The sequence below is a fragment of the Colobus angolensis genome, unplaced genomic scaffold, assembly GCF_000951035.1.
Source record: "Colobus angolensis palliatus isolate OR3802 unplaced genomic scaffold, Cang.pa_1.0 Scaffold232, whole genome shotgun sequence".
Taxonomy (NCBI): Eukaryota; Metazoa; Chordata; class Mammalia; order Primates; family Cercopithecidae; genus Colobus; species Colobus angolensis.
Window position 1 is genome coordinate 3,328,597 of NW_012115511.1, and position 27,307 is coordinate 3,355,903.

The following is a 27,307-nucleotide window of genomic DNA, read 5'->3' on the forward strand; positions in this document are numbered from 1 at the left end:
AATAGTCCTCCTTTTTGGGTATTGGTGATACCATTACAGAAGAGGAAACAGAGACTTAAAAAGATGAAACGACTTACTTGGGATTACACAGCTGGTACAAGTAAGCTTTGAATCCAGGTAAGTCTGACTCAAGAGCCAGCACTCCTTCCACTATGCCCCACTGCCTCTCAACTCCCCGATCATTGGAGATGAGCAGCTACAGGTCAGGGAAACAGCAGGGAGCTCTAGCTGGGAAGTGTGGGACCAAATGAGGTATGTTCAAACTGATAGATCACGGTGAGCTACACTTTCAAGTTGATCAGCCATAGTGTAGATCACCATGATCTATCAATGTGTTTTTTTTCCTAATACAAAATTTCAAATATTTTTCTGATTTAAGAATTATTGCCTGCAGTTCCCTATTTAAAATGTCATATTTGAAAGAAAACATGGTTCTCTCAGGTGGCTAGAAGATTATCCAAAAATAATGTTATGATTTTAGTGCAGTCTGGGGACACATCTCAGATGCAGTTGCCTACAGATTGTTCTTTGCTTCATATAATTAATTCTGGTTATCTGTACTACCCCCAAACTTACTCTTCTCAGTATTGTATCCTGTTTATGTGATCGTATTTTCTGTTTATTCACCGTACTGTTAGTAGACTACCTAAAGGAGCTTGAGTTTCTGTCCATCTAAGTTTACATAATCACTTTCTTGCCTTTTTTTTTGAGCTATAAGCCAGGTGTAAACAGGCTGAGAGCATGGAGAATCTGCAAGAAGAGAAAAGGAACAGCTCATGTGAGCCTGTGGCTATGCATTTTCCAGAGGAGGAGGACTGGATGTCCATCCCACACACAGAATGACAAACGGAGCACAGGATGCAGCGTCTGAAAAGCTTTCTACGTCCTGTTGGCTCTCACAGGCTTGCTCTCTTGGTTTGTTTTTATTGGTTGGCACTGCCAGGGTGTTTAATATATTCACCAAAAATAGATTGAAATAACAGCACACTGTAAAGGCTTTCTTGATTTTCTGTGCCACTGATCCCCAGGTATCTTCTATGTGTTATGCAGTATATCCTTAATAATATTTTAGTTTCTGGAATAAATCATCTTCTAATTAAATGTGTGATTGATATTAAAATAAGTGGGGTGGCAAGTGTCTTGGAAGGTGGAATAAAATGCAGAATGTACTAGGCAAGTTGGAAAAGTGAATGCATATAAACAGAAAATTCAAATGGGATTAAATATAGAGAAACTCACTTGGGGAGGAAAAATCTCTCTAACTCTGCAAAGGCAAAATGAAGGAGGGCTGGCCTTCTACAAAGATGTCAGAGAGCCATAGTGAACCCCAGGCTGAACCCTCCCTGTGCTGCAATGGAGGCAGTGAATACAACCCAGAGGGGCCTCACAGAAGCTAGAGTATGTGGGAAGGGCATCGCTACTTGCCCTCCCTGCCTGCCCTAGTTGGCATTTTTTTGAGTAATGTGTACCTTGGAATAGCTTGAAGAGAAATTAAATCAGTGCTTCTCAAGATTTAGTTGCATCAGAATCACCTGGAGGGCTGTTAGAGCACAAATCACTGGGCTCCACCCTGACTTTCTGATTTAGTAAGCCTGGGTTGGGGGCTCAAGAATTTGCATATCTAACAAGTTTTCAGGTGATGCTGCTACTGTGGGATGGAGGACCACACAGATTTTGGAAGGAGCTTCTCTTGGAAAAAGAGTTAAAGCACATGGATCTGCTATGTCTAGACAAAAGAAGTCAGAGCCCAGACATAATAAGAACTTTGATTAACTAGGAGGGTATAATGAATGCCTGAGCCTTACTGAGGAGTTCATTCTACTGTGGACAAGAGCACAAATTAAATTTGCTGAGAAATTTAGAGTTGACATCAGGATGGTCTACCTTAAAACATCTGGAGGACCTGGAATATGATACAAAGGAGATTTTAGCTATCTTTGTGGAAAATTTGAAAAGAGGGGGAAGTTATCCTTTTGGCAGGGCTTAGGAGACTTACTGGGTTTTGCTTCCTGCTTTATTCTATGACAGTGAAACATCTCTTTAATGCAAGTAGGAAGAAGAGCCCCACATGTGAGGGTCCAGTACATGCACCGCCTATCAGCAGGGGAGTAAGTATGGCAGAAACACCAATGGCCTCAAGATAGAGAAGGACAGCAGCAAATCCCGTGCCAGGCACTATGAAGACATGAGGAAGTGGGGAGTGTCAGAATGAGAGAAGGATTTAGTGGAGATACCTCAACATAGGCAGAGAAGGCCAAAGCAGTCACAAAACAAGCTTGGAACATGCAATAAAAGCTCAGCAGGTACAAATGATGGAATGGAAGTTAGAGTTCAGTGCAGAGCAGCAGATGAGGGATTATATGCAATTGAGATAATGAGGTGGGAGAGGATGGAGAGAGGAAAGGGTTGACATTCAGAAAAGAAATAAACAGAGAAGACAGTGCTGCATGGAAGGACTTCCCAAGCCTCTGGTAGGCACAAATTTGGAACATACTGGGAAGTGACAGAAGTCACAGAATTGGAAAGACACAGAAGGGCCGGAGCCGGGCTTCTCTGGAAGCATGGCTAGGATGCTGGTGTCCTAGACAGTGAAATACTATAATTTGGCAGCAATTAAGCAAAACACAAGTGACTGAGCAGCCACCATGGGCTGGATCGTGAACTGTGTGGATGAGGCTGAATCAGTTTGGTCGCTACTTTTCAAATGTAAACTCCTAATGATGATAGAGTTTGGCGAAAATGAATGGAGTGGGTGAAGGTGGGACAAGGAGCAGAGATGAAGGAGAAATGCTTCACGGAGAACGTTCCGAGAGGCTTTACAGAGGAGTGAGGGATTCAGGGCAGAGGAGGGAGAGTGGATCCAGATCCCAGAGGATGCATAAGCAGGAGCTTATCAGACAGGGAAGATGGGAAGAGGTTCCAGGCCAGGGGCACAGAATGCACAGAAAGTACGAATGAACTTGTCAGCCAAACTTGGCAGAGAGTGAGAAGGTGAGACCAGAGAAGTGAGCTATCCAGATACATGGCTGGAAGGTCAAAGGGCTGCTCTGCATTGGGACCACCCATACACATTTCACCCAACTAGGTAAACCCTTAGTCTATTTTAGATCCCTGATGGGTGGGAATGCCTCATTTCTATCTCATTCTGGGTGGCTTGAGAAAAAATTGAGAATCAGTGATTCAGGCCAGGGCTAGGAAGGAACACTGATTTTTTTGAAAATTAGTAAGTGAATACATTTTTGTATTTACTTGAAAAATAATGGATGGATTTTGATAATTGCATGGCATTTTAAGAGAGCTAATTTGAATAAGCTATCTCTCATTGGTTTTCTGTTAGTACCAAGATTACTTTTTGAGGAAAAACTGAGTGTCTTCATGGATGGTAGTCTCCAAGTATTATAGCTATGGTATTTAATTTTTGAAAAATCTTAATGCTTTGATTTTGCAAGTTGCAGATTTTTTTCCTTTCATTTATCTCTCTCCGCCTTAATGATACTGAAAAGTCCTGTTAACTTTTGTCTGGATTTAGTCAAAAGGAGAATAAATCTACACAAAAATAATGTCTGTGTGGCTTAAGAAGAAACTACTAATTCATAGGCATGGGGCAATCAGGGAAAGAAAACCAGGGCCTCTGGAGCGACCCTGACTTTGGGAGGTGTTCACCATATGCCACAGCAGCTGTAGAGTCCCTTGGAGGAAGCAAAAGGTTGCTTTTGAGCTCCACTAAGTACTTTTGTATTAAGTAATTTTTTTTCATGCACACAAAGATTCTCATCACTCTCTTATTTTCATCTGGTTGTTTGTTTGTTTGAGACAGAGTCTCACACTGTAACCTAAGCTGGAGTGCAGTGGTACGATCTCGGGTCACTGCAACGTCTGCCTCCTGGGCTCAAGCAATTCTCGTGCCTCAGCCTCCCAAGTAGCTGGGACTACAGGCGTGTGCCACCACACACAGCTAACTTTTTGTATTTTAGTAGAGATGGGGTTTCACCATGTTGCCCAGGGTGGTCTCGAACTCCTGAACTCAGGCGATCCACCTGCCTCGCCCTCCCAAAGTATTGGGCACCATGCCAGCCTTCATCTGGCTTTTTTTCTGAGTTTTATTTTCTGGTGTTGCTCACCAAGGATTTCTGATGTAATACTGTGGAAGTTAAATTTAGGGCTGTCAAATACTGGTGTATGTAAAAAAAAATAGTGTTTGTATTTCAGATGATAACTTTGCACGTTCTTCTGTCATCATTGGAATGAATCATCATTAGTGTGTTGGATACTACATTCTTAGATTCAGACTCTTTTAATTAATGGTAGGCAGAGGTGAAAATCAAATTAAAGATGTCATTACTTTTATTAAATTAAATCATTCCAGGTCATCTGGTCTGACAGTCCTATACTTTACTTCATGGAAGTGGACTTCCTTCTGAGTATGAGTTAGGGAGCTCTCTGTTCCTGTAATTTATGACATATTTTACCATCAGAACTATGCTCCTGTGAGATCAAACATTTGTCATAAATCATATGAAAAAATAAATTGAGAAACTTCTCTACTGTATGACAGAAATCCTTTATTTTTTAGTGGTTGTCCATGTTATATTTCTTCAATGTAAAGGGTAATATTTAAAGAAAAAAATTGAAGACCACTATCCTTATGCCTCTTGAGCTTTTCACTTTTTGACTCAGGGGCTTTTACGATCTGCGAGCCTCAGAATCACAGCTTTTACATCTGGGACTCACACTTGTGCATCTCCTGTCAATTTGCCCAACTTGTTAGCTTGACTGCATGTTCTCATGGTGTCTCAACTGGAGCCAATGCCAAGCAATAAAGTCATTCATTTATTTCTACCATTTCCATGGTATTTCTGACCGGGTTCACCATCAGTTTTCTGGGTATTCCTGGGACTAGGACAGACCACTGGCACATGCCTTGAACAAGAGGGACAGGTCCGTTGGTGCCTGCTGTGACTTGGGTATTTGAGATGGTTCCCGCATTGCTCTTTTCAGCTGTGCTCACGTGTTCTCTCAGCATGAACATACGTGAGAGGTGCACATATGTGTACTGGTTAAGGGAGCCTGCTCTTTGGGATGCTGGTTGTAGCTGACATGTTGGTTGGGGTGTACTTTGTTGGATTTGCAAGGTACATCCCCAAGAAGCTGGCTGTTTTTTCCAATTGCTAATCTCCAATCCTGCAGTGAAGAGGACAGTGGTGGTGGTTAGACTAGCAGAGAACTGACCATATGTTGCTGCAGTAGGAACAAGTTTTCATGCTGAGGCCGACAGATGCTGCGTGAGAAAGCTCCTGAGGTGTGCCTGGGCCTGTGAGAGAGACTGTGGACATGGATTACCGATATCTGCTGTGAGCAAGGGGTTAGGAGTGGCACCATTCCTGCGTCTTATTTGCTATTTCTTGGTTAGGCCTTTCTCCTCCTGGATCAAAACTGTCCTATTCCTGATCTAGAGCTGCAATTTTGTGTCACAGCTGTAGTCTATCACCCACACTCACCTTTGAAATTCAAGGTGAGAGTGAGAGCTACTTTATATTAAATGTTAATGGTTTCTAACTAATTCATCACCTTTTTGGCAATTTACAACCGGCTTTGCTGACAGAAAAGGTTTTTAGCAGATTGTAGAAAAAGAGGCCAATTTCTCCATCTTTTCCCCCAGAGATAATTTTGAACATAGTTGGAACAGATGAAACTAGGGTTTAAAAGGCCAGTGAAAGATAGAGAACCTTGCCTTATTTGAGGAACCACTTAGAAGGTAGAGAATCAAATGGAAATAGTGTAAATAGTAAATAGCGAAATAAACCAGCTGAGAGATGGGGGGAAGAAAAGTTCCTAATGATAAGATTGGCAGAGACTACTTGGGATAAAGCTGAGGAAGAAGAGGTGGCTCCCTAGGCTACAGATTTAGATTTCGAGTGAGAAGACAAAGTCTCTGTCTCCAGAAAGTGTACGGATTCAGACCTTGCTGGGATTCTCCTGGTGTTGGCTCCCTCGCTGGGTGAAGTGCCCTTGTTAAACACTCTAATAGATCCCTTCACTTCTCCTTCATGGCACTTACTGCTGTCTTAGGGACATATTTGTACAAGTCTTTGGTGAATGTACATCTTCCTCACTACACCATAAGCTCCATGAAGGAAGAGTTCATGGCATCTGTCTTGCCCACCAACACAGCCTAGCTTCCTGGTACCAATGCCAGACACATGGTAGGTGGTCAATAAATATTTCCATTAAATAGATTTTTTTTTGTACTCATTGAACAAGCAACTGGATTTTTCAAGCATAGTCTCTGAGAGTCACCAAGAATGGTCTTGTTTTCATGGTTGGATCAGGAGGCAAATGCAGGCAATGGCTGAGGTCTCTGGAAGGCTATTTCTGCATTGTTGTAGATAAATGATAATATTGGGACTTTCTTCTTCCCTTCTCTTTATATTTTATTTCCTTGCTAACTGCTTTACATTATACAGCTTTCTGACTTCACATAAAGCCATGTGCTTGGTCATATACTCACTCTTAGTCTTCATCATTCCTGTCCACCATCTTTCTTTTGTTAGTGTACACTCCAGCTTTAACTCTGGGTCTTAGTCTTGCCCACCTCTCACTTCTTAACTTACTCAGCTAAGGAGCTCATTTCAACACGTTTCAAACAGGGACAATCCAGACTTTAAAACGTTGTAACAGAGAAATAGAGGAATTGATGTTTCTTCATTGCTTTACCTAATTTTATTTCTGCAGCATTTGATGCTCGTCCACTTCCTATATTTTTGAAACACTTGGATGCTAGATCACCACACTCTGGGTTTCTCTTCTAGTTACCCAATCATTTCTTCTCCCATTTTTCCTCCTCCATTCCTTAAATGCTGGTGTTTCCCAGGAGGGAATCCTTGGTCTTCCTTCCCTTGCTTCTGATGCTTTTTCCATTTTTTTTTCTTCCCTTGCTCCTCTTGCTTTCTCTGGTGTCTCCTTTGTTTTCAGTTACAACAAATGTACTCATGACTTGACTCCCATATACTCATGACTCAACTCCAAGTACATGGTCTCATTAATTCTTTTTTGTGTTTTGCTATAGACTCCTAAATGATTTGCTCACAGTAGATGGTTTACTTCAGTTCAACCTCTGTAGTGCCAGCAGAGTTATTTTCTTGGAAAAAAAAAAAAAGCTAAGCATGCCATTCCTCTTTTAAAATACCTCTAACACATTTAGCAGGTTCTGTTCCCCATGCCACCCAACTGGGTGAGTCCCTCCAACAGGGGTTGTCAGACACCCTACATAGGAGTGATCCTACTGGCATCGGGTTGGTGCCCCTTGAGGTCAGAGGTCCCAGAAGAAGGAGGAGGCACCCATCTTTGCTGTTCTCCAGCCTCCTTGAATGATATAACCAGGCACAGGAGTGAATCAGATGAGTAGGGCCTGAAGTGAACCCCCAGCAAACTGTAGCAGCCCTGAGAAGATGGACTTGACCTTTGAAAGAAAAACAAGCAGAAAGCAACAACAACAGCATCATCATCAACAACAACAACAAGCCCCCACAAAAACCCCATCCAAGGATCAGCAGCCTCAAAGACTGAAACTAGACAAACTCACAAAGATGGGAAAGAATCAATGAAAAAATGCTGAAAACCCAGAAGACCAGAGTACCTCTTCTCCAAATGATCATAAAGTCTCTCCAACAAAGGCACAGAACTGGATGGAGGATTAGATGGACTAATTGACAGAAACAGGCTTCAGAAGATAGATAATAAAAACTACGATGAGCTAAAGGAGCATGTTCTAACCCAATGCAAAGAAGCTAAGAACCTTGATAAAAGGTTTGAGGAATTGCTAACTAGCATAACCAGTTTAGAGAGAACATAAATGATCTGATGGAACTGAAAAACACTGCACGAGAACTTCGTGAAGCATACACAAGTATCAATAGCCAAATCAATCAAGTGGAAGAAAGGATATTAGAGTTTGAAGGCCACCTTGCTGAAATAAGGCATGCAGACAAGACTAGAGAAAAAAGAATGAAAAGGAATGAACAAAGCTTCCAAGAAATACGGGACTTCATAAAAAGACCAAACCTATGATTGATTGGAGTACCTGAAGGAGATAGGGAGAATGGAAACAAGCTGGAAAACACACTTCAGGATATTATCCAGGAGAACTTCCCCAACCTAGCAAGAAAGGCCAACATGCAAATACAGGAAATACAGAGAAAACCATTAAGATATTCCATGAGAAGATCAACCCCAAGACACATAATCTTTAGATTCTCAAAGGGAAAAATGAAGGAAAAACTGTTAAGGGCAGCCAGAGAGAAAGGCCAGGTCACCTATAAAGGGAAGTCCATCAGACTAACAGCGGATCTCTCAGCAGAAACTCTACAAGCCAGAAGAGATTGGGGGCCAATATTCAACATTCTTAAAGAAAAGAATTTTTAATCCAGAATTTCATATCCAGCCCAACTAAGCTTCATAAGTGAAGGAGAAATAAAATCATTCCCAGACAAGCAAACGCTTAGGGATTTTGTTACCACCATACCTGCCCTGCAAGAGCTCCTAAAGGAAGCGCTAAATATGGAAAGGAAAAACTGGTACCACTCACTGCAAAAACACACCAAAAAGCCCGGGTACCGTGGCTCTTGCCTGTAATCCCACTTTGGGAGGCCGAGGTGGGTGGATAACCTGAGGTCAGGGTTTGAGACCAGCCTGGCCAACATGGCAAAACCCCGTCTCTACTAAAAATACAAAAATAGCCGGGTGTGACAGTGCATGCCTGTAATACCATCTACTCAGGAGGCTGAGGCAGGAGAATCAGTTGAACCCAGGAGGCAGAGGTTGCAGTGAGCTGAAATCATGCCATTGCACACCAGCCTGGGCGACAAGAGTGAAAATCTGTTTAAAAACAACAAAAACAAAAATAAACACAAAAAACACCAAAATATAAAGACCAATGACACTATAAAGAAACTACATCAACTAGTGTGCAAAATAACAAAATAGCAGCATGATGACAGAATCAAATTCACATATAACAATACTAACCTTAAATGTAAATGGGCTAAACGCCCCAATTAAAAGACACAGACTGGCAAATTAGATAAAGAGTCAAGAGCCATTGGTGTGTTGTATTCGGGAGACCCATCTCATGTGCAAAGACACATGTAGGCTCAAAATAAATGGATGGAGGAAAATTTACCAAGCAAATGGAAAGCAAAAAAAAAAACACAGGGGTTGCAATCCTAGTCTCTGACAAAATGGACTTTAAACCAGCAAAGATCAAAAAGGACAAAGAAAGGATTACATAATGGTAAAGGGAACAATTCAACAAGAAGAGCTAATTATTCATATATATGTACCCAATACAGGAGCACCCAGATTCATAAAACAAGCTCTTAGAGACCTACAAAGAGACTTAGACTCCCACACAATAATAGTAGGAGACTTTAATACCCCACTGTCAGTATTAGATAGATCAATGACACAGAAAATTAACAAGGATATTCAGGACTTGAACTCAGCTCTGGATCAAGTGGACCTAATAGACCTAACAGAACTCTCCACCCCAGATCAACAGAATATACATTCTTCTCAGTGCCACATGGCCCTTGTTCTAAAATCAACCGCATAACTGGAAGTAAAACTCTCCTCATCAAATGTGAAAGAACTGAAATCATAACCATCTCTCAGACCACAGTGTGATCAAATTAGAACTCAGGATTAAGAAACTCACCAAAACCACATGATTACATAGAAATTGAACAACTTGCTCCTAGATGACTCCTGGGTGAATAATGAAATTAAGGCAGAAATCAGGAAGTTCTTTGAAACCAATGAGAACAAAGACACAACGTACCAGAATCACTGAGACGCAGCTAAGGCAGTGTTAAGAGGGAAATTTATACCACTAAATGCCCACACCAGAAAGCTAGAAAGATCTCAAATCAACACCTAACATCACAATTAAGAACTAGAGAGGCAAGAGCAAACTAATCCAAAAGCTAGCAGAAGACAAGAAATAACTAAGATCAGAGAAGAATTGAAGGAGACAGAGACAAGAAAAAACTCTCCATAAAATTAATAAATCCAGGAGCTGTTTTTTTGAAAAAAATTAACAAAATAGATAGATCACTAGCTAGATTAATAAAGAAGAAAAGAGAGTAGAATCAAATAGACACAATAAAAAGTGATAAAGGGTGTATCACCACTGATCTCACAGAAATACAAACTAACACCAGGTAACACTATAAACACCTCTACACAAATAAACTAGAAAATCTAGAAGAAATGAATAAATTCCTGGACACATACACCCCCCCAAGACCAAATCAGGAAGAAGTCAAATCCCTAAATAGACCACTAACAAGTTCTGAAACTGAGGCAGTAATTAATAGCCTATCAACAACAACAAAAAAGCCCAGGACCAGATGGAGTCACAGCTGAATTCTACCAGAAATGCAAAGAGGAGCTGGTACCACTGCTTCTGGAACTATTTCAAACAATTGAAAAGGAGGGACTCCTCCCTAACTCATTTTATGAAGCCAGCGTCATCCTGATACCACAACCGGGAAGAGACACAACAAAAAAAGAAAGCTTCAGGCCAATATTCCAGATTAACATAGATGCAAAAATCCTCAATAAAATACTGGTAAAACAAATCCAGCAGCAGATCAAAAAACTTATCCACCACTATCAAGTCAGTTTCATCCCTGGGATGCAAGGCTGGTTCAACTTATGCAAATCAATAAATGTAATCCATCACATAAACAGAATCAAAGACAAAAACCACATGATTATCTCAATAGATGCACAAAAAGCCTTTGATAAAATCCAACATCCCTTCATGTTAAAAACTCTTAATAAACTAGGTATTGATGGAACATATCTCAAAATAGTAAGAGCTATTTATGACAAACCCACAGCCAATATCATATTGAATGGGCAAAAGCTAGAAGCATTCCCTTTGAAAATGGGTACAAGACAAGGATGCCCTCTCTTACCACTCCTATTCAACATAGTATTGGAAGTTCTGGCCACGGCAATCAGGTGAGAGAGGAAAATAAAGTGTGTTCAAATAGGAAGAGAGGAAGTCAAATTGTCTCTGCTTGCAGACGACATGATTTTATATTTAGAAAACCCCATCATCTTGGCCCCAAAACTCCTTAAACTGATAAGCAAGTTCAGCAAAGTCTCAGGATACAAAATCAATGTGCAAAAATTACAGGCATTCTTTTACACCAACAATAGACAAGCAGAGAGCCAAATCATGAATGAACTCCCATTCACAATCACTACAAAGAGAATAAAATACCTACGAATACAGCTAACAGGGGATGTGAAGGACCTTTTCAAGGAGAACTACAAACCACTGCTTAATGAAATAAGAGAGGACACAAACAAATGGAAAAACATTCCATTCTTTTGGATAGGAAGAATCAATATTGTGAAAATGGCCATACTGCCCAGAGTAATTTATAGATTCAATGCTATACCCATCAAACTACCATTGACATTCTTCACAGAATTAGAAAAAACTATTTTAAGTTTCATATGGAATCAAAGAAGACCCCATATAGCCAAGACAATCATAAGCAAAAAGAACAAAGCTGTAGGCATCACTCCGCCTGACTTCAAACTATACTACAAGGCTACAGTTACCAAAATAGCATGGTACTGGCACCAAAACAGATATATAGACCAATGGAGCAGAATAGAGACCTCATAAATAACACCACACATCTAAAACCATCTGATCTTGGACAAACCTGACAAAAACAATGGGGAAAGGATTCCCTATTTAATAAATGGTGCTGGGAAAACTGGAAAGCCATATGCAGAAAACTAAAACTGGACCCCTTTCTTACACATTATACAAAAATTAACTCAAGATGGATTAGACTTAAATGTAAAACCCCAAACCATAAAAACCCTAGAAGAAAACCTAGGCAATACCATTCAGGACATAGGCATGGGCAAAGACTTCATGACAAAAATGCCAAAAGCAATTGCAGCAAAAGCCAAAATTGACAAATGTGATCTAATTAAATGAAAGAGCTTCTGCACGGCAAAAGAAACTAGCGTCAGAGTGAACAGGCAACCTACAGAATGGGAGAAAATTTTTGCAATCTATCCATCTGACAAAGGTCTAATATCCAGAATTTACAAGGAACTTAAACAAATATACAAGAAAAAAACAACCCCACCAAAAAGTGGGCAAAGGATATGAACAGACACTTCTCAAAAGAAGACATTTACACAGCCAACAAACATATGAAGAAAAGCTCAACATCACTGATCATCAGAGAAATGCAAATGAAAACCACAATGAGATACCACTTCATGCCAATCAGAATGGTGATTATTAAAAAGTCAGGAAACAATAGATGCTGGCAAGGCTGTGGAGAAATAGGAATGCTTTTACACTGTTGGTGAGAATGTAAATTAGTTCAACCATTGTGGAAGATAATGTGGTGATTCCTCAAGGATCTAGAACCTGGAATATCATTTGACCCAGCAATCCCATTACTGGGTATATACCCAAAAGAATATAAATCATTCTACTATAAAGACACATGCACATGTATATTTATTGCAGCACTGTTTACAATAGCAAAGACACGGAACCAACCCAAATGCCCATCAGTGATAGACTAGATAAGGAAAATGTGGTATATATACACCATGGAATACTATGCTGCCATAAAAGGGAATGAGGTCATGTCCTTTGCAGGGATATGGATGAAGCTGGAAGCCATCATCCTCAGCAAACTAACACAGGAACAGAAAACCAAACACCTCATGTTCTCACTCATAATGGGGAGTTGAACATTGAGAACAGATGGACACAGAGAGGGGAACAACACACACCAGGGCCTGTTAGGGGGTGGGGGTGTGAGGAGGGAACTTAGAGGACAGGTCCATAGGTGTGGCAACCACCATAGCACATGTATACCTATGTAACAAACCTGCACGTTCTGCACATGAATCTCTTTGTGTGTGTGTGTGTGTGTTTGTGTGGTTTTTTTAAAGAAGAAGTTAAAAAAACCCAAAAAACCAAAAACGAGCCCTCATAGATCTCCAGGGCTTGGCTGCAGAGTAAATCATCACCATCATCATCACCATCACCATCATCATCACTATCATCATGACTATGTTAGTGCTTACTGCATGCCAGGCACTATTCTGGCCACTTCATATGTGTTAACTCATTTAATCCTCATAACCACCCTGTGAGGTAGCTACTGGTGTATCCCCACTTTACAAATGAGGTAACGGGGGCACAAAGATGATATGTAGTGTGTTCAAGATCACACAGAGAAAAAGTCCATCCTTTTCGGCTTGTTTATAGAGCCCTTCCATGAATGTCCTCTGCCTCCTCTCTGCTCCAATCACATGAGCATTTCTCCTGTTTCTCAACACTTCATCCTCTTTCTCATTTCCCTGCCTTTGTGCCTGCTGTTCCCTCTACTTGGAATGTTGTTAACCCTTCATTTGCTTGGTTAACTCTTACCCAACTGTCCAGACTCCATTCCCAAGCCATTATCTCTGGGAGGACTAAAAATTCTCTGGGCAGAGTTGGTCACTTCCAGCTCTGTGGTGACACCTGCCCTGTCACAGGACAGTCTCTGCTCGACTGCACAACAGATTCTGCTTATATATCTGTGTCCTCTACAGGGTGATGAGCTCCCTAAAATCAGAAAGCATCTCTCCTTTATTTCTGTTTCTTCGCATTTATCAGGGGCCTGCTCTACAGTAGGTTATCAAAAAATGTTTGTTGAAGGAGCCAATTAACCAGACACTCCATAAGGTCAGGGACCATACCTTTCTTCTGTGCTGCGGACCCAACCTCTAGCACAAACACATAGGAAGCTCTCAATTGATATTTGAATGGAAAAATTAACTGGATCATCATGGTTTTGTGAAATTCAACCAAGCAGAACTCCGTATTTTTCATTTCCTCATCTATAGGCAGTGGTTTCAGCAACTTGGGATCTCTGAATATTTAATAATTTTTTCATTCACAGTTAAGGCATGAGTGTTCTTGGTTTCTCTTTGACCTCATTTTGAAAATCTGAGGCCGGGCGCGGTGGCTCAAGCCTGTAATCCCAGCACTTTGGGAGGCCGAGACGGGCGGATCACGAGGTCAGGAGATCGAGACCATCCTGGCTAACACTGTGAAACCCCGTCTCTACTAAAAAATACAAAAAACTAGCCGGGCGAGGTGGCAGGCGCCTGTAGTCCCAGCTACTCGGGAGGCTGAGGCAGGAGAATGGCGTAAACCCGGGAGGCGGAGCCTGCAGTGAGCTGAGATCCGGCCACTGCACTCCAGGCTGGGCGACAGAGCAAGACTCCGTCTCAGAAAAAAAAAAAAAAAAAAAGAAAATCTGAAAATTAAGTATCTTGAGCACAGATTAATAATAATACATCCCTATTGAATTTTAGGGCACTCTCTCTGTTTGTAATTTAATATATTCTTATTTTTAGATTAAAGAGAGATTTAGTTATCACTCATATTCATTAAGAATGAAAAATAGAGTTACATGCCATTTTATAAGTATCGATATGTTCAGATGAGTGAGATCAAATATTTTGTAATGTAAAAATTACTTTTCACTGATTGAGACCAAAGAGGAGAAGCTGAGTAAGGCGAGTGTCCTGTGCCATGGCTGCCTTGGCCTGGAACATTTACCTGCTGGCCGGGCTTGATGGGTGACAGCGTGATGCCCTGGGTGTTGATCACGGGCAGGATCTGGTTCCCAATGACTGTGGCGATGATCTGGCCCTGGGCGTTTGTTAGGAGCTGGGGTGTGATTGGCTGCACTTGCAAGCCCTGAGTGCCGCTCGCTGCTTGGCTCGATGGCCCTGGATTAGGCATCAGTGGAATGGTCCCGATAATCTGCAAGAGACAGGCCCAAAGGTGAAGAGCTGGCTCCGTGAAGGGTCTGCGCATGCAACTGAAGACCATGCAGTGCCTAGTCTCTGTAGGATGCTCCCTGGGAGCTGACTCGGAATCTGCAAGCAGCTCTGGAGGGGGGTGCGGTGGAAGAAAGTGGCAGGGGCAGGCATCTAAAGAAGAGATAAGTACACATGAACTGAGTTCATGGGATGGAAAGGAGAAACATCTTATATAAAAATAAAATCAAGCATCTGTTAAGGTATAAACATGCAGTTTTTGCCAGGGCAGGTCTGACATCTGCTTTTTCTCAGAACCAGAGGGAGAATGGGCTTCTCACAGCACTCAAGGCCCTCTTCCACCTGGGAAGCTGCATCCCACCGCCCCCCAAACCTGGGTGGCTCCACACTCCCTGAACTAAAGGGGATCCTTTGACATTCTTTCCTCTGCCTCCTTCCCTCCACTGACATTCAGCTCTTCTCCCAAGGCTGGGGGAGGGCCTCCCTGATACTCGAAGCAGGATTGGGGCCTCACACATCCTGGTGTTTACAGTGGTGGAGAGCCTGGGCTCTCAGAGTGACAGGATTCCATTCCCAGCTGTGCCACTTACTGGCTGTGGCACATTTGTCAAGTGACCTAAGCTTTCTGAAGGCTTGAGAGAATTGAGATTATAAACAAGTTTTTGAAACTCTTACAATAGAGGTAAAGTGACTACTGAGTACTGAAATCAGAAAGAAAGTGCCTTTGAAATGATGTGTTGTAAAGCCAGGGCCTAAAGGTGAGGGGCTTGGGGCTTCTGTGGCAGGTGGCAGGGGAGGCTCTTCTCTGCATCCAGTGGCTTCTGGCTTTAGTGAGGGACCGCGGGGACAGACTGCAGGAGGGGCCTGGCCAGATCCAATTACTGTGCCAAGGAGAAAGGCACCATGAATAGAAACAGCAAATGGACAGACTGGGTGTCCACAGAATCTGGAAATAGAGACCATATTGTTAGGGACACACTGTTAGTGACAGATGTAATCTGTTAAAAACCTAAAACATGATCTCTATTTTCAATTGTGGTTGGCATCTCCTGAGAAGCGACATGGTACTGGCCGTGTGGATGCTTTTCTGCTTCCACACATGGTAGGATGGTTATGCAGCTCTGCTTTGCCGGTTGCCTTCAAGGGCTCTGGCTCCCAGAAGTGAAATCTGGGGGCCACCAGGACACAGTAATAAGATCTCAGGAAGTGTTTTCACACATGTGATTTCTCTGCATTGTGTATTCTTACAACACCTCTGTGAAGTAATATTTGTCATGCCTCTGCTTACTAGACAAGACACAGGGGCACAGGGAGGCCAAGCAACTCAGTTGAGTCTCTTCACAGAAGCATTTGTAAGTGACAGTCTGGGGCTACAGTCCAGGTCTGGTTGACCCCAAGCGCTCGCTTTTCCATCCTTCCCCCTAGCTCCCACAACATGGAGAACCTTGGAGGGTGCCAGCTCTTAGAAAATGCACTGTGTATCTTGTCTGCAATTTCCCACTAGATGAAAGGCTGCTGGTGGGCTGGGTTTGTAAATGATACTGCTTTCTACCCGCACAATACCCCGAGCAGTGCTTTGAACATAGTTTCTCAGTAAATGTTTTTTGACTGAATGGTTTCTAGATTTAGCTGTCACTGGGACTCCAGATGCAGCTGGAACCACAGGAGAACTGCAAGACCATACCATTCAGTGACAGATCGTGCTGGAAAAAGCCTTCTCATCCCCAGGCCGTTGCTTCCACCACAAAAGCCCCTGTGGGATGGCACTAATGGAGGACCCGTGCGGATATCAAGTATCAATGGCATTTGTCAATGGAGACCGATAAAGGTCAAGTAATTGCTGGGAGAGTGGTCAGCTCTCCCCTAGGGAGTGTGGCAGGGCTGCAGTCTCACTGAGCAAGCCCACAATGCCTGGCCCGCAGCATCAGCAATGAGCACGTCCCATCAGTGCGGGCAAGGTCAGGAGGCGTCCACATCAATAGATCATAGCGCATAAGTACTTTATTGATGAGTGGTCTTGCATTAAACAGCCAGGATTCAAAGGCTGGCTCCTGTGACCCCACAGGCAAGGTAAGAGAGGCCCAGGAACAGGCCTCCCATCTTCAGCCTATGTTGGATATGTTGGATAACTCCCCTTTCCACACATGCACAATAAAAACTCAGCCACTGACCCGCCCACTCTGGCCTTCCCCAGAGTCTTAGGCCTTTGCAGCCTCATTTCATCCTATCGGCCTGAGCTGAAAGTCTGTGGAAGCTGGATGCATCTACGGGGCAGGGCTGTGGGTCCTGTTTTGGGGCAGGGTGTCAGTGCGATTAAGAGCCAGTGGGAGCAAGTATCCTGAGAGAATGGTTCAGGGTGAGCATAGCACATGACAGTTACAGAACACACTGTGATGAAGACAGAGGCATTCTGTCCCGGGAAGATTGACACCAGCCTGTGCTTGCCTCTGCAGTAATGAAATACTCTGCCTGCTTCCTGGATGGAAAGAAGAAGAAAGGCAAATGCAAACAAGTCATCAGCCTCTTCCTTAAGCACAACCTCACTCTCAGCTGTGTGCCACCACATTACTAAAGCATGGTGCTGCCTATGTTCCTACCCACCCTGTCCTGTCTTCTTTTCTAGGCCTGCGCATCACTTATCAAGGATGGGATAATAGTAGTGTCAGAGCCAGAGGAATCTGTAATGACCTGACTATTGCTGCCTTTAACAAAGAGAGTCTGCCTTTGAGGTGGGGGTGGAGGGTCAGGAGCAGTTCTAAAGTCAGGAAGCCTTTGGTAACACTATGCACTCTTACTTTTGTTCCTCTTTGAGGGGCATTGGGGTCACCATCTCAACATGTCAAAAACTTGGTAGTGCATTATGGGGAATTTCGTCATATTCCCAAATGTATCACAATACGTTGGTTTCAATTGGCTCCCATTCATTGAAGGGTAAAGATGGTCACACACTGTGTCATCTAAATACTCTCTGATGTGCCTGTTTTGCTTGCGTTGGCTCTGATTCCTCTTAGCACCGCCACAGATCTAATCAGAACTCCTCCATGGACTTTGACTTCACAGAGGTTGCAAGAAGGGAACCGGGGGAGCTGAGATGGCAAAGATCTGAGACTCTCTGTACTCATGAGAAGTTGTCCATTTCACCTGTGGAAATCATATTTTAAATTAAAGGCCTTTTGATACTCAAGGGAAGTATTTGCATCTACATACGTTTCAACTAAATCAGGAAATGAAAATGGAGGTTTGACAAGGCTGTAGGGGAATCTCTTATTTGAGAGTAAAGGTAGAAAGAGGATGCTTTTGGGACACTTGCAGTCCTAAAACTAGCTTTTGGAGTCTGACTTCCCAGCTCCCAGAAGCTAAGATTTACTGCTAGGAGAAATCCTGATGGAAGGATTTGCCACTGAGCACACGGACAACTAGGCTGTGATTCCTGTTCAAGCCACTCAATGTACAAGATAGATTTATGTTCTCCTGAAATGCCAAGGATTCCTGTAGAGCAGCCTAATACCTGTAGATCCTTCTCTCTATAAACACTGTGTCAAGTGCCATGAAGGAGGCCAAAAAGATGCAACTGGGGCTGGGGAGGGGTAAACAAGACAGGTACTTTGAATGCAGAGATTCCAACAATCCAAGGGTGGAAATGATGAGCACCAAATGAATAGCAAGTACTCTCTGAGAAAAATCTCTATACCTACGTGGTGGGTATGCAAAAGACTATTGGAAATGAATGAGTTATTTCCGAGGAAGAAGGGTGGGTATAGTTTGAGAGGCCTTCACAGAAGAAATGGGGGCCAAGCAGGGTCTGGAGGTTGGGTACGATTTGGGGAAGGCAGAGAAACCATTCCAAACAAGACATCAGCCTAAAGGTGAGAAACATGGGGGATGGGGAGTTGGATGCAAGGAAAGGTTGAGACAGGTTAGCCTGGGAGGGTCAAATTCCATCCAGCCAAGGGGTTCTGATGAGTGAGTTTTGACAGGAGTGTAGGGGAGTGCTGAAATGGGGCTATTCCGTGTTAATGTCACTGTCTGGACAGAATGGACTCAAGTGGTGAGGGACTACAGATCTGGAAATCAGTTGTAGACCTAGGATGCTGCTGCAGTGTCCAAGTGTGAAGCAAAATGCTTCAATGACTCCTTGGCATAGGATTTGCTTGATTCACTAACTTCTGCTTCAATTCAAAAAGCATGGCCTACTCTCTGCCTAGGTTGCAACATTAGAAAATTTTCAGTTAAGTTATTGCCCTGTAAATCTCATAGCAAATAGCTGAGGCATTATTTGCAATGATCCTCTATGTCTTTGCCCCAATTCTCCACCAGTGATGATTCATCCCTGAAAAATGCTTTAACCAGCCCAAAGTCCATACCAGTATTGTAATAATAATTTGTGACCTAAAAGAGTCTGGCTTCTCTGAAACAGGACTTACTTGGTTGTTGCTGTGAATGTTCATCTATCTCTTTCCTTAAATGAGTTAAGAGCATAAATCACAAAAGAGGAATAAAATTCATATTGTAAGAGCAACTTAAAAAAATCATTCAAATAGTAGTGTTTGCTAGCACATGTATTTAAAAGATCCCCATTTCCCTAAGAACTTGAGTGGCTTACACCCAAATGTGACTATCACTAATTCAGCAGCTATTACAACTTAAGCCATAATGAAGATTAGCCTTCAATTGTAGCCAACCCCAGCAATTCAGGGTTCTGAAGCCCCTTTTGAGTCATGAGGTTATCGTTACACTGCCCTCATGTGCCTCAGTCTAGTTGAGGTAGTCAATAGAGATGAATCATGACTGATGGTGGGTAAAGTGTCCTGAACGTATTCACTGCTGATGGGTGCATGTCATCAGCAGCAGTCTGAGAGTTCTGTTACAGAAGCCCAGGGCATTCAGATAAGTCATCTGATAGGCCACATGTTGTTATAGCCAATGATATGCTGTTAAACTCTTTGATGGAGAATGTGAATGCAGATGTCAAATTGACAAGTAATTTTGTTGCCCATATATGTAAGAAAAGGAGGCCCATCAATGCTGTAAATCGGTAATTTCCTCAGGTCTTTCAATCCATCAGCAGAGAAAATTCTTTCCCAAATATTTGTGCAATCTCAGCACATTTTGGTCAAGAGATTTTTGTTAACACTAGCATCATCCTGTCCATTCTTGAACAAGAGCTTATAACATTTGAGAGCCAGGGAGATGGTGGTGAGTGATCGCCAAACAGAAGCAGCCAATCAATCTTCTCCTTTCTTTCTGGTCTGGCCACAGCTATTCTCTCTCTTCCTTCAAGTAACGATTTTGTCCTCCTTATACAGTATATTCATTCTAGGCTCACCGTACTCCCAAAGTTAGGGTTAAACTCTCTTAGAATTATTTTGGCAACTCTGATTAGGATGTTGGTTGTGAAAAGGTAGGAGAATACTATTATTTCTCAAACAAAATGAATTTTTCCAAGACGCAAACTCATGCCTTCTTGCATTTGGCTATGTCCAAGACAGAGAACAAGAGAAGCATGAATGTAGAGAGAGGCTTTAGCAGAGAATTTAAAACAGAGAATGTAAAGGCATAAAGACAAGCAGATGAAGGCATCTAATCAGAGGAAGACACTAGCCAAGGGCAAATGGGTTTAATCTTGCAGGAAATGCCAATCCTCTAGCCATGGCTTTCTGGAGCTCTGGAGGTTCCAGGGTTTGGGAAGAAACAGTTTCTTCCTTCCCATGACTGTTTGACAATGTCTGGCATGGGAATAGGAATGGCAGTGTGTTCCAAGATGGTATCACTACAATCCAGAATACGAGACAAATTAGCTTAGACCAACCTGCAAGAAATGGATGACACGTATTTGTTTAATGAGCAACCGTGAGAAAGGATTTTTGAAGGTATACACTTTAATGCTTTTATTAGGGGTATCAATAGGTACTCTACCCCTGGGAATACCCACCTACTTGATACTTTTCCTTGTCAGTTAGAATTAGAATCCTTGCTTGGTGCTCTACTGTTTGGTTTCAACTTTAGAAACACACTCACAGACAAGAGTAAAGAACTGAAGGTGTCAGGATCTTTAAAATGGCACTTTCTGTCACACTAAGAGAGGAATAATTTGCATGAAAACCGATGCTATTTAAACAGCAATAACAACAATAAAAACAATCCTCTCCCCTAAAAGCTTCTCAAAAGCCATTAAAGTTAATTCTCCTTAATAGAGTTTAAGATGTGTACCAAAGAAAAAAAAAATCCCCACTGGCTGGGTTTAAGCCCAGGCTTTGCCATTAACTAGTAGGAGATCATTAGCGAATTACTTTACCTCTTAAGATCTCAGTCTACTCACCTGTAAAATAGGAATAGTAATGTCCACTTCATAAGGTTACTATGAGAACTAAGATAATCTATGCAAAGCACTCAGCACTGTGGTTTACCAGCCAAATAAGTGTTCAATAATAAATGGTCCTTCGTAGTTTAATTTTGTTTACACGCTTGTGTGGTAACTCCTGGGCACTTACACTAAATTGCAAAAGCTCTTTTGAATTCTTCTGAATGTTGTATTTTTACCATGGAAACTGTTTACCATGATGAATAGAAGATGATGGCTTATTATGAAATGTAATTTAATCTTCCCTGTTTTATAATAGAATGCCACGTTGGAAATTTCCATGGGGGCACCAAGACCCAATTGGTGCTCCATTCCAGTGGAGGGACTAGAGTATGTGCTGGACTTACAGAGGAGGTTAATGAAAACCAATTAGACAGTTCCAGAACTCAGACCTTGACAATGAGGACAGACACAGAGAATTTTTGAAAATCTGTGTCTTCCTCACTTCCAGAGGTGGAGCATGGGGAGCTTTCTCCTTACCTCAAGGACAATAAAAGTGGTTGAATAAATATTGTGCTCTCAAATTTGGGGGAAATATTCTTGAGTAATGAAAAGGTGAGAGGCTATGTTTTGAGCTGAGGAGGGAGGAGAGAGAAAAAGGGAGGATGAGAGAGAGAGAAGAGAGAGAAGAAGAAGAAGAGAGAGGAAGAGAAGAGGGAGGGAGAGACAAAGAGAGTGAGAAAGATCACTCACCGCCTGCCATTGACACTAGCTACTCTCCCATGACAGCAGGAGGAAGGATGCGTGAGTGTTTCTCTGGACTCAATATTATGGGTCTGAACCATTTAAAATCCTGTCCCAGAGGACTCCTTGGGGAATGGACACTGGATAGCACCAGAGAGGGCTTTGAAGATGGATCTGGAGAAAACCAAGCTCTGAGCAGGAAGTGGGCACCTGGAAGAAAACACAGTGCTCATAACAATGTGCCACTGAAAAGTCCCAGCTGGGCCTCAAAAGAATGCATGAAAGTGCCCCCAAGAGTTGGCCTGAACCATTGGCTGATCCAGAGAGCAGGAAGCCTTCTGCCATTCTTATCCACTCATGTCTCCTTTCCTCACCTCAACCTGACTGGTTGAGGGCATCACGAGCAAGCTGGAGCAGGATGGGAACCATTCAACAGGGAGAGCAAGAGGGGCCGGCTACCCTTTTCCACAGCAGCAAGCAGCAGGAAGGAGGCCCCAGTTGGGGCTGCTAATGGCATTTTAAATTAGAGTTGCAGCTGGGACTGTTGTCAGGGAACTGGGTATCTTATTTGCAATTTAAAGTGGCCATACAAGATTGTGTTACCTGAGATGCCCAGAGAAGTCAAGAAGCAAGAAACCGCTGAGCTCTTGTTCCAGGGCAGAGGAACATCACCACTGAGAAGGCTGAAGGGGGCTGCCTTGCTCTCAAATATTAAGGTCAATAACACACAGAAAAGACATTTTATGAGTCATAATGAACATCAGGACTTTATCAACTAAGTGCTTGAAAAACAGAGGAGAAATGAAGGCAAGAAGGAGACAAGGAAAAAGAGAGGAGAGAATTTAAGAAGCTAGCAGAGGTAGAGCATTTTAAACTGTGAGCAGAATATATTTTCCCATAAACTATGAATTCGGTTTATTTCTGAGAGGTAGCAGCTGCTATTTATAATAGTGATTGTTGAAGTTTCAGCTGACTTAAACATGTATACTATTCAAATGCATTAGTTGCTGACGTTCCTCTGAAGATTTTGAAACCTTAAACTTATAACAGGAACAGTCAATGCCTACCAACAGGGACAATAGTTACAGTATCTCAAAAAAGGTCAGAAGAGTCAGCAGAAGTTTTGACATGGTCATTGACAGTTAAGTTAGCAAGGTTGTTCCCATTAATAACCAGAAATATTTACAAGTTGTGCTTGTAAATATAACAAAGATGTGCTTTTGTGGCTCTTCATTTCCTCTATTATGTTTAATTAAACACCAAACTCCCAAACACGTTCTTGAACAGTCTTGTTCATGTAGTTATTGGGGAAGAAGAAATCTAGTATGTCTGCCTGTGCTTTCCAATTACAAATGATGAAGCAGGGAGAAGAGATTCTATTAGATCTTAATGACGTAAGACAGGATGAATAATGTCAATTCCAAAGGTGCTTTATGGGAATAATTTGCGTATAGAGTGTGGCCTGAACCCTAGTGATGCAGCCCATGAGCAGCAAACCTCTCAGAAGAAAGTCCACATTTCAGGGAACTGACAGGTCTCCCAGGTAGGAGTCAACTCAATGGATATTCTTGAGTCAACTCAATGATCATTCTTATTGGAGTTGAATATTTCTCTGGTCCTTTGGCAAAATAAAGTTAGCAGCCTCGGCCCCATTCTGAACAGTTGACAGTTCCTACTACAATAATACTACAACTGAATCTGGCACATTCCACACTCTGGAGGCAGGTGTTGTGTTTTTTTTTTGTGTGTGTGTGTGTTTTTCCTTAAATTTTTAATTTTAAGATGCAGCATAATATCTGGGGTTACATATTTTACTGTAATTATGAGATTTGCCATGTTCTCTTTTTTCTGGGTTTCCACTAGAGCTTTAGGAAACATTGATAGAAAAAGGATTTGATCCTGAATGTAATCAAAAGAGTAAATCAAATTTATACAAGATTATATTACATTGAGATGAGAATTAAGTATGGAGTCATTGTAACCACCTTCGTGGTCTATTCCTGGAGTGATTGGTGGACAGCAATCAGTGTCTAGGAAATGTATCCTTTTTTTGAACACAGTATAGGTCTCTGCCATGAACACATGTTTTAAAATTATATCTGCATTATATATCAGCATAATGAAAAGCATAATGGAAAGTTCTGGATTACTTAAGGCTAATTGATTTCTCTACGGTACTTTTTTCCTTCTACTGCTCTGAATACTTTTTACTCAACTAGAAAGTAGGACGATGAAAACAGGAGATGGGTGAGTCAATTATGCAAAATGTTATCTCCAGCTATTGTCAAGGTTCAGCTGGGCATTGCTATGGACTGAGGATTTATGTTCCCCCAAACTTCACATGTTGAAACCTCAAGTCCAGTGTAATAGTATTTGAAGTGAGGCCTTTGGAAAGTGATTAGGTCAACTGGGATTAGTGTCCATATAAAAGAGACCCCAGAGAGTTCCCTGGACCCTTCCACTACGTAAGGACATAGCAAGAAGATAGTTGTCTGTGACCAGGAAGCGGGTCGTCACTGAACACTGAATCTGCTGGCACTGTGATCTTGAATTTCTCAGCCTCTACAACTATGAAAAATATATTTCTGCTGTTTAGAAGTCATCCAGTCTACCATATTCTGTTATAGCAGCCAGAACAGACCAAGACAGGCATGACGTTGGAATCAATGTTGACTGGCCTCCTCTGTGACTAAGGGGAAATACTTAGGGATACAAAGTAGTTCTCCCAGAAAGGGTCAGATAAGCAAGATGCTCAGCATTATGTGCAATTCTTTTTGGGCAAGGGAAGTGGAATTTGCAGGCGTCTTTTTGGAAATGGACGGAGAACTTGCCATTTTGCTTCATGCCTGTCTTCTCCTGGGAAATGTATTGCTTATGGTTAACATATACTCGAAGTTTTAAGTATATAAGCATGGTTATGTTTGTACAAATATTAACAATTACATATTGAACGTATGTCAATATAGACAGTGGCAGCATTTTCAGTGGCAGAACCCCTCTGCTTTATTCTGTGATGGCTTCAAAACTAAGAGGTGGTTTTATTCATGCATTTGCTCATGTACAAATTCATCACTCACTCACTCACTCAGCAAATGCTTTCTGAGGGCCTCCTGTGTGCCTGGCATGGGGGCAGGGCATACCACATTGTACTAGTTCCCACTATAGAAGACCAGGATGCTACCCAGCCATCTGAATTTGTGTAAACCCTCTGTATTGGATCAGTAGGAGTATTCTGATGGCACTAGCAACCCACCAATGAGAAGAAAACCTAGGCTCCCTGTAGGCAGGGCAGTCAAGATGGCAGCAATTTACATAAAACTGAAACCTGCACAGTTGACAAGAGTTCAATATGTTCTTTTCTCCTCCTGGAAACTGCTGCAACTGTCAATGACTTCAGGTGATCTCCCAAAGTTTCTCCTTTTGAAGACCAATTACATGCTCAGATGTGTTTGTTGCTGGACAACCGAGTTCACCCTTCCTTGAAATATGACCTTATTCTCTCTGTGGATTGAAATGTCTGTTCGTTTTTATTCCCATTAGAATTCTACAGATATGAAAATTAAAATATATCCATAGATGGGAACTTTTTTTTTTTTTTTTTTGAACAGAGTCTTGCTTTGTCGCCCGGGCTGGAGTGCAGTGGCCGGATCTCAGCAAGCTCCGCCTCCAGGGTTCACGCCATTCTCCTGCCTCAGCCTCCCGAGCAGCTGGGACCACAGGCGCCCGCCACCTCGCCCGGCTAGTTTTTTGTATTTTTTAGTAGAGACGGAGTTTCACCGTGTTAGCCAGGATGGTCTCGATCTCCTGACCTCGTGATCCGCCTGTCTCGGCCTCCCAAAGTGCTGGGATTACAGGCTTGAGCCACCGCGCCCGGCCCGATGGGAACTTTTTGGGAGTGTGATGGTGCTGCACCATTGTTGATGGCACTGTCGGGCAGTGTTCGAGATCTTGAGAGTCCGAGAAATATCTGACTATTCTAAATTTCATTTTAAAGCCACTCTGTAGGAAGGAACATGACCAAAATGCTTGTGTAAGTCAGGTAACAATCTGGACTGAGTTACTTTATTGAGGGGGAGGGTAGGTGGGAAGTAGATCTATTGGGACTTCTGGTCTCTACGGACATAAATTGAAGCCGCTGGTTTCTCACTGGAGAGTAGACATGGCAGGCACAGGGTGGAAAATGACCTCAGCTTTGCATAGCACAATGCTCCTCCCAGTGGCCACAGCATAGTCATCACCTCTGCACATCTTGAGCCCATCACAAGGATCCTATGAATTTCCTACTTGTAAACAATGACACAGCTCCATCACACTCCCAAAAAGTTCCCACCTATGGATATATTTTCATTTTCCTATCTGTAGAATTCTAGTTTGAATAAAAGTGAATGGACATTTCCACCCACAGTTATTTATAACAAGGGCACATGTGATATCGCATAAAAACGAATTCCTTCAAGCCCTTGTGGCCTTAGTTTCCATTTCTATCATCTTACATTAGTTATTCTTTTTTCCTCACTTATTTATTTGAATATTACTTATTCAGTGGGAGGAAATGAAAATATTTGTAAATATGAACTAATGTTTCAATTTCCAGTTCTTCTTAGTGGTTTAATATTTTGATTGTATTTGTCCACTAGAAAGTTTAAAAATGTTCCAGGTACTAGAAAACAAAGACAAATTTTTATGGATAAACTGGAAACGTTTCTTTTCATCATTCTTTCCTTTTTCCCCCAGTGACTACAAATTAAACTATGGTTTCTTTTCATTTTCTTAGTAGCTGCCAACACTGTCAAACTGCTAAAACATTTTTTCCCCCTTAAAAGAGAAGCACAACTGTGGTGAAGCCATCATTTTGCAGAAAGACCAACTTCATGAGCCTTTATATGGCTTTGCCTAAAACTTTAAGTTTTAATACCAGCAAAAATACCTAGAATTTGCAGAAGTATTTCTGCTTCTGCCTGTTGATGCCAGATTAAGTGACTAAATCAGATTAAAGTTATTTATTGCTTGGGAGAACACCTGTTAGTGTCACTCAGTTTTGGTCCTTAGAAGCTTTAGGAAACATTCCTAAATCAACCACTGGACCTATGAACTGTTCATATTATTTTTCTTCCAAAATGAGAAAAAAAAGAGCTACAGCAGTGGTAGCAAACAAACAAACAAACAAACAAACAACAATAAAACCCTAAATTTGGACCAGTGATCTCCAATATTCCAAGTTTTTTGGAGCAATAGAAATTGGTGAAGAAAATGTTTGGCAATTGCTTAAGAAAATACTAGGCCGGGCGCAGTGGCTCAAGCCTGTAATCCCAGCACTTTGGGAGGCCGAGACGGGCGGATCACAAGGTCAGGAGATCGAGACCATCCTGG

At 42.1% G+C, this 27,307-nt stretch overlaps 1 protein-coding gene across 2 annotated transcripts in view; it reads right to left on the bottom strand.

The window, feature by feature from the left end:
• The window catches only part of POU6F2 (POU class 6 homeobox 2), a 491,856-nt gene that overhangs the window by 17,303 nt on the left and 447,246 nt on the right, over nucleotides 1-27,307 (bottom strand). For both annotated transcript variants that reach the window (XM_011944507.1, XM_011944506.1), the window contains exon 8: nucleotides 14,669-14,875. In XM_011944507.1, coding sequence (XP_011799897.1) covers nucleotides 14,669-14,875 — 207 coding nt within the window. The remainder of the gene's footprint in view (nucleotides 1-14,668; nucleotides 14,876-27,307) is intronic.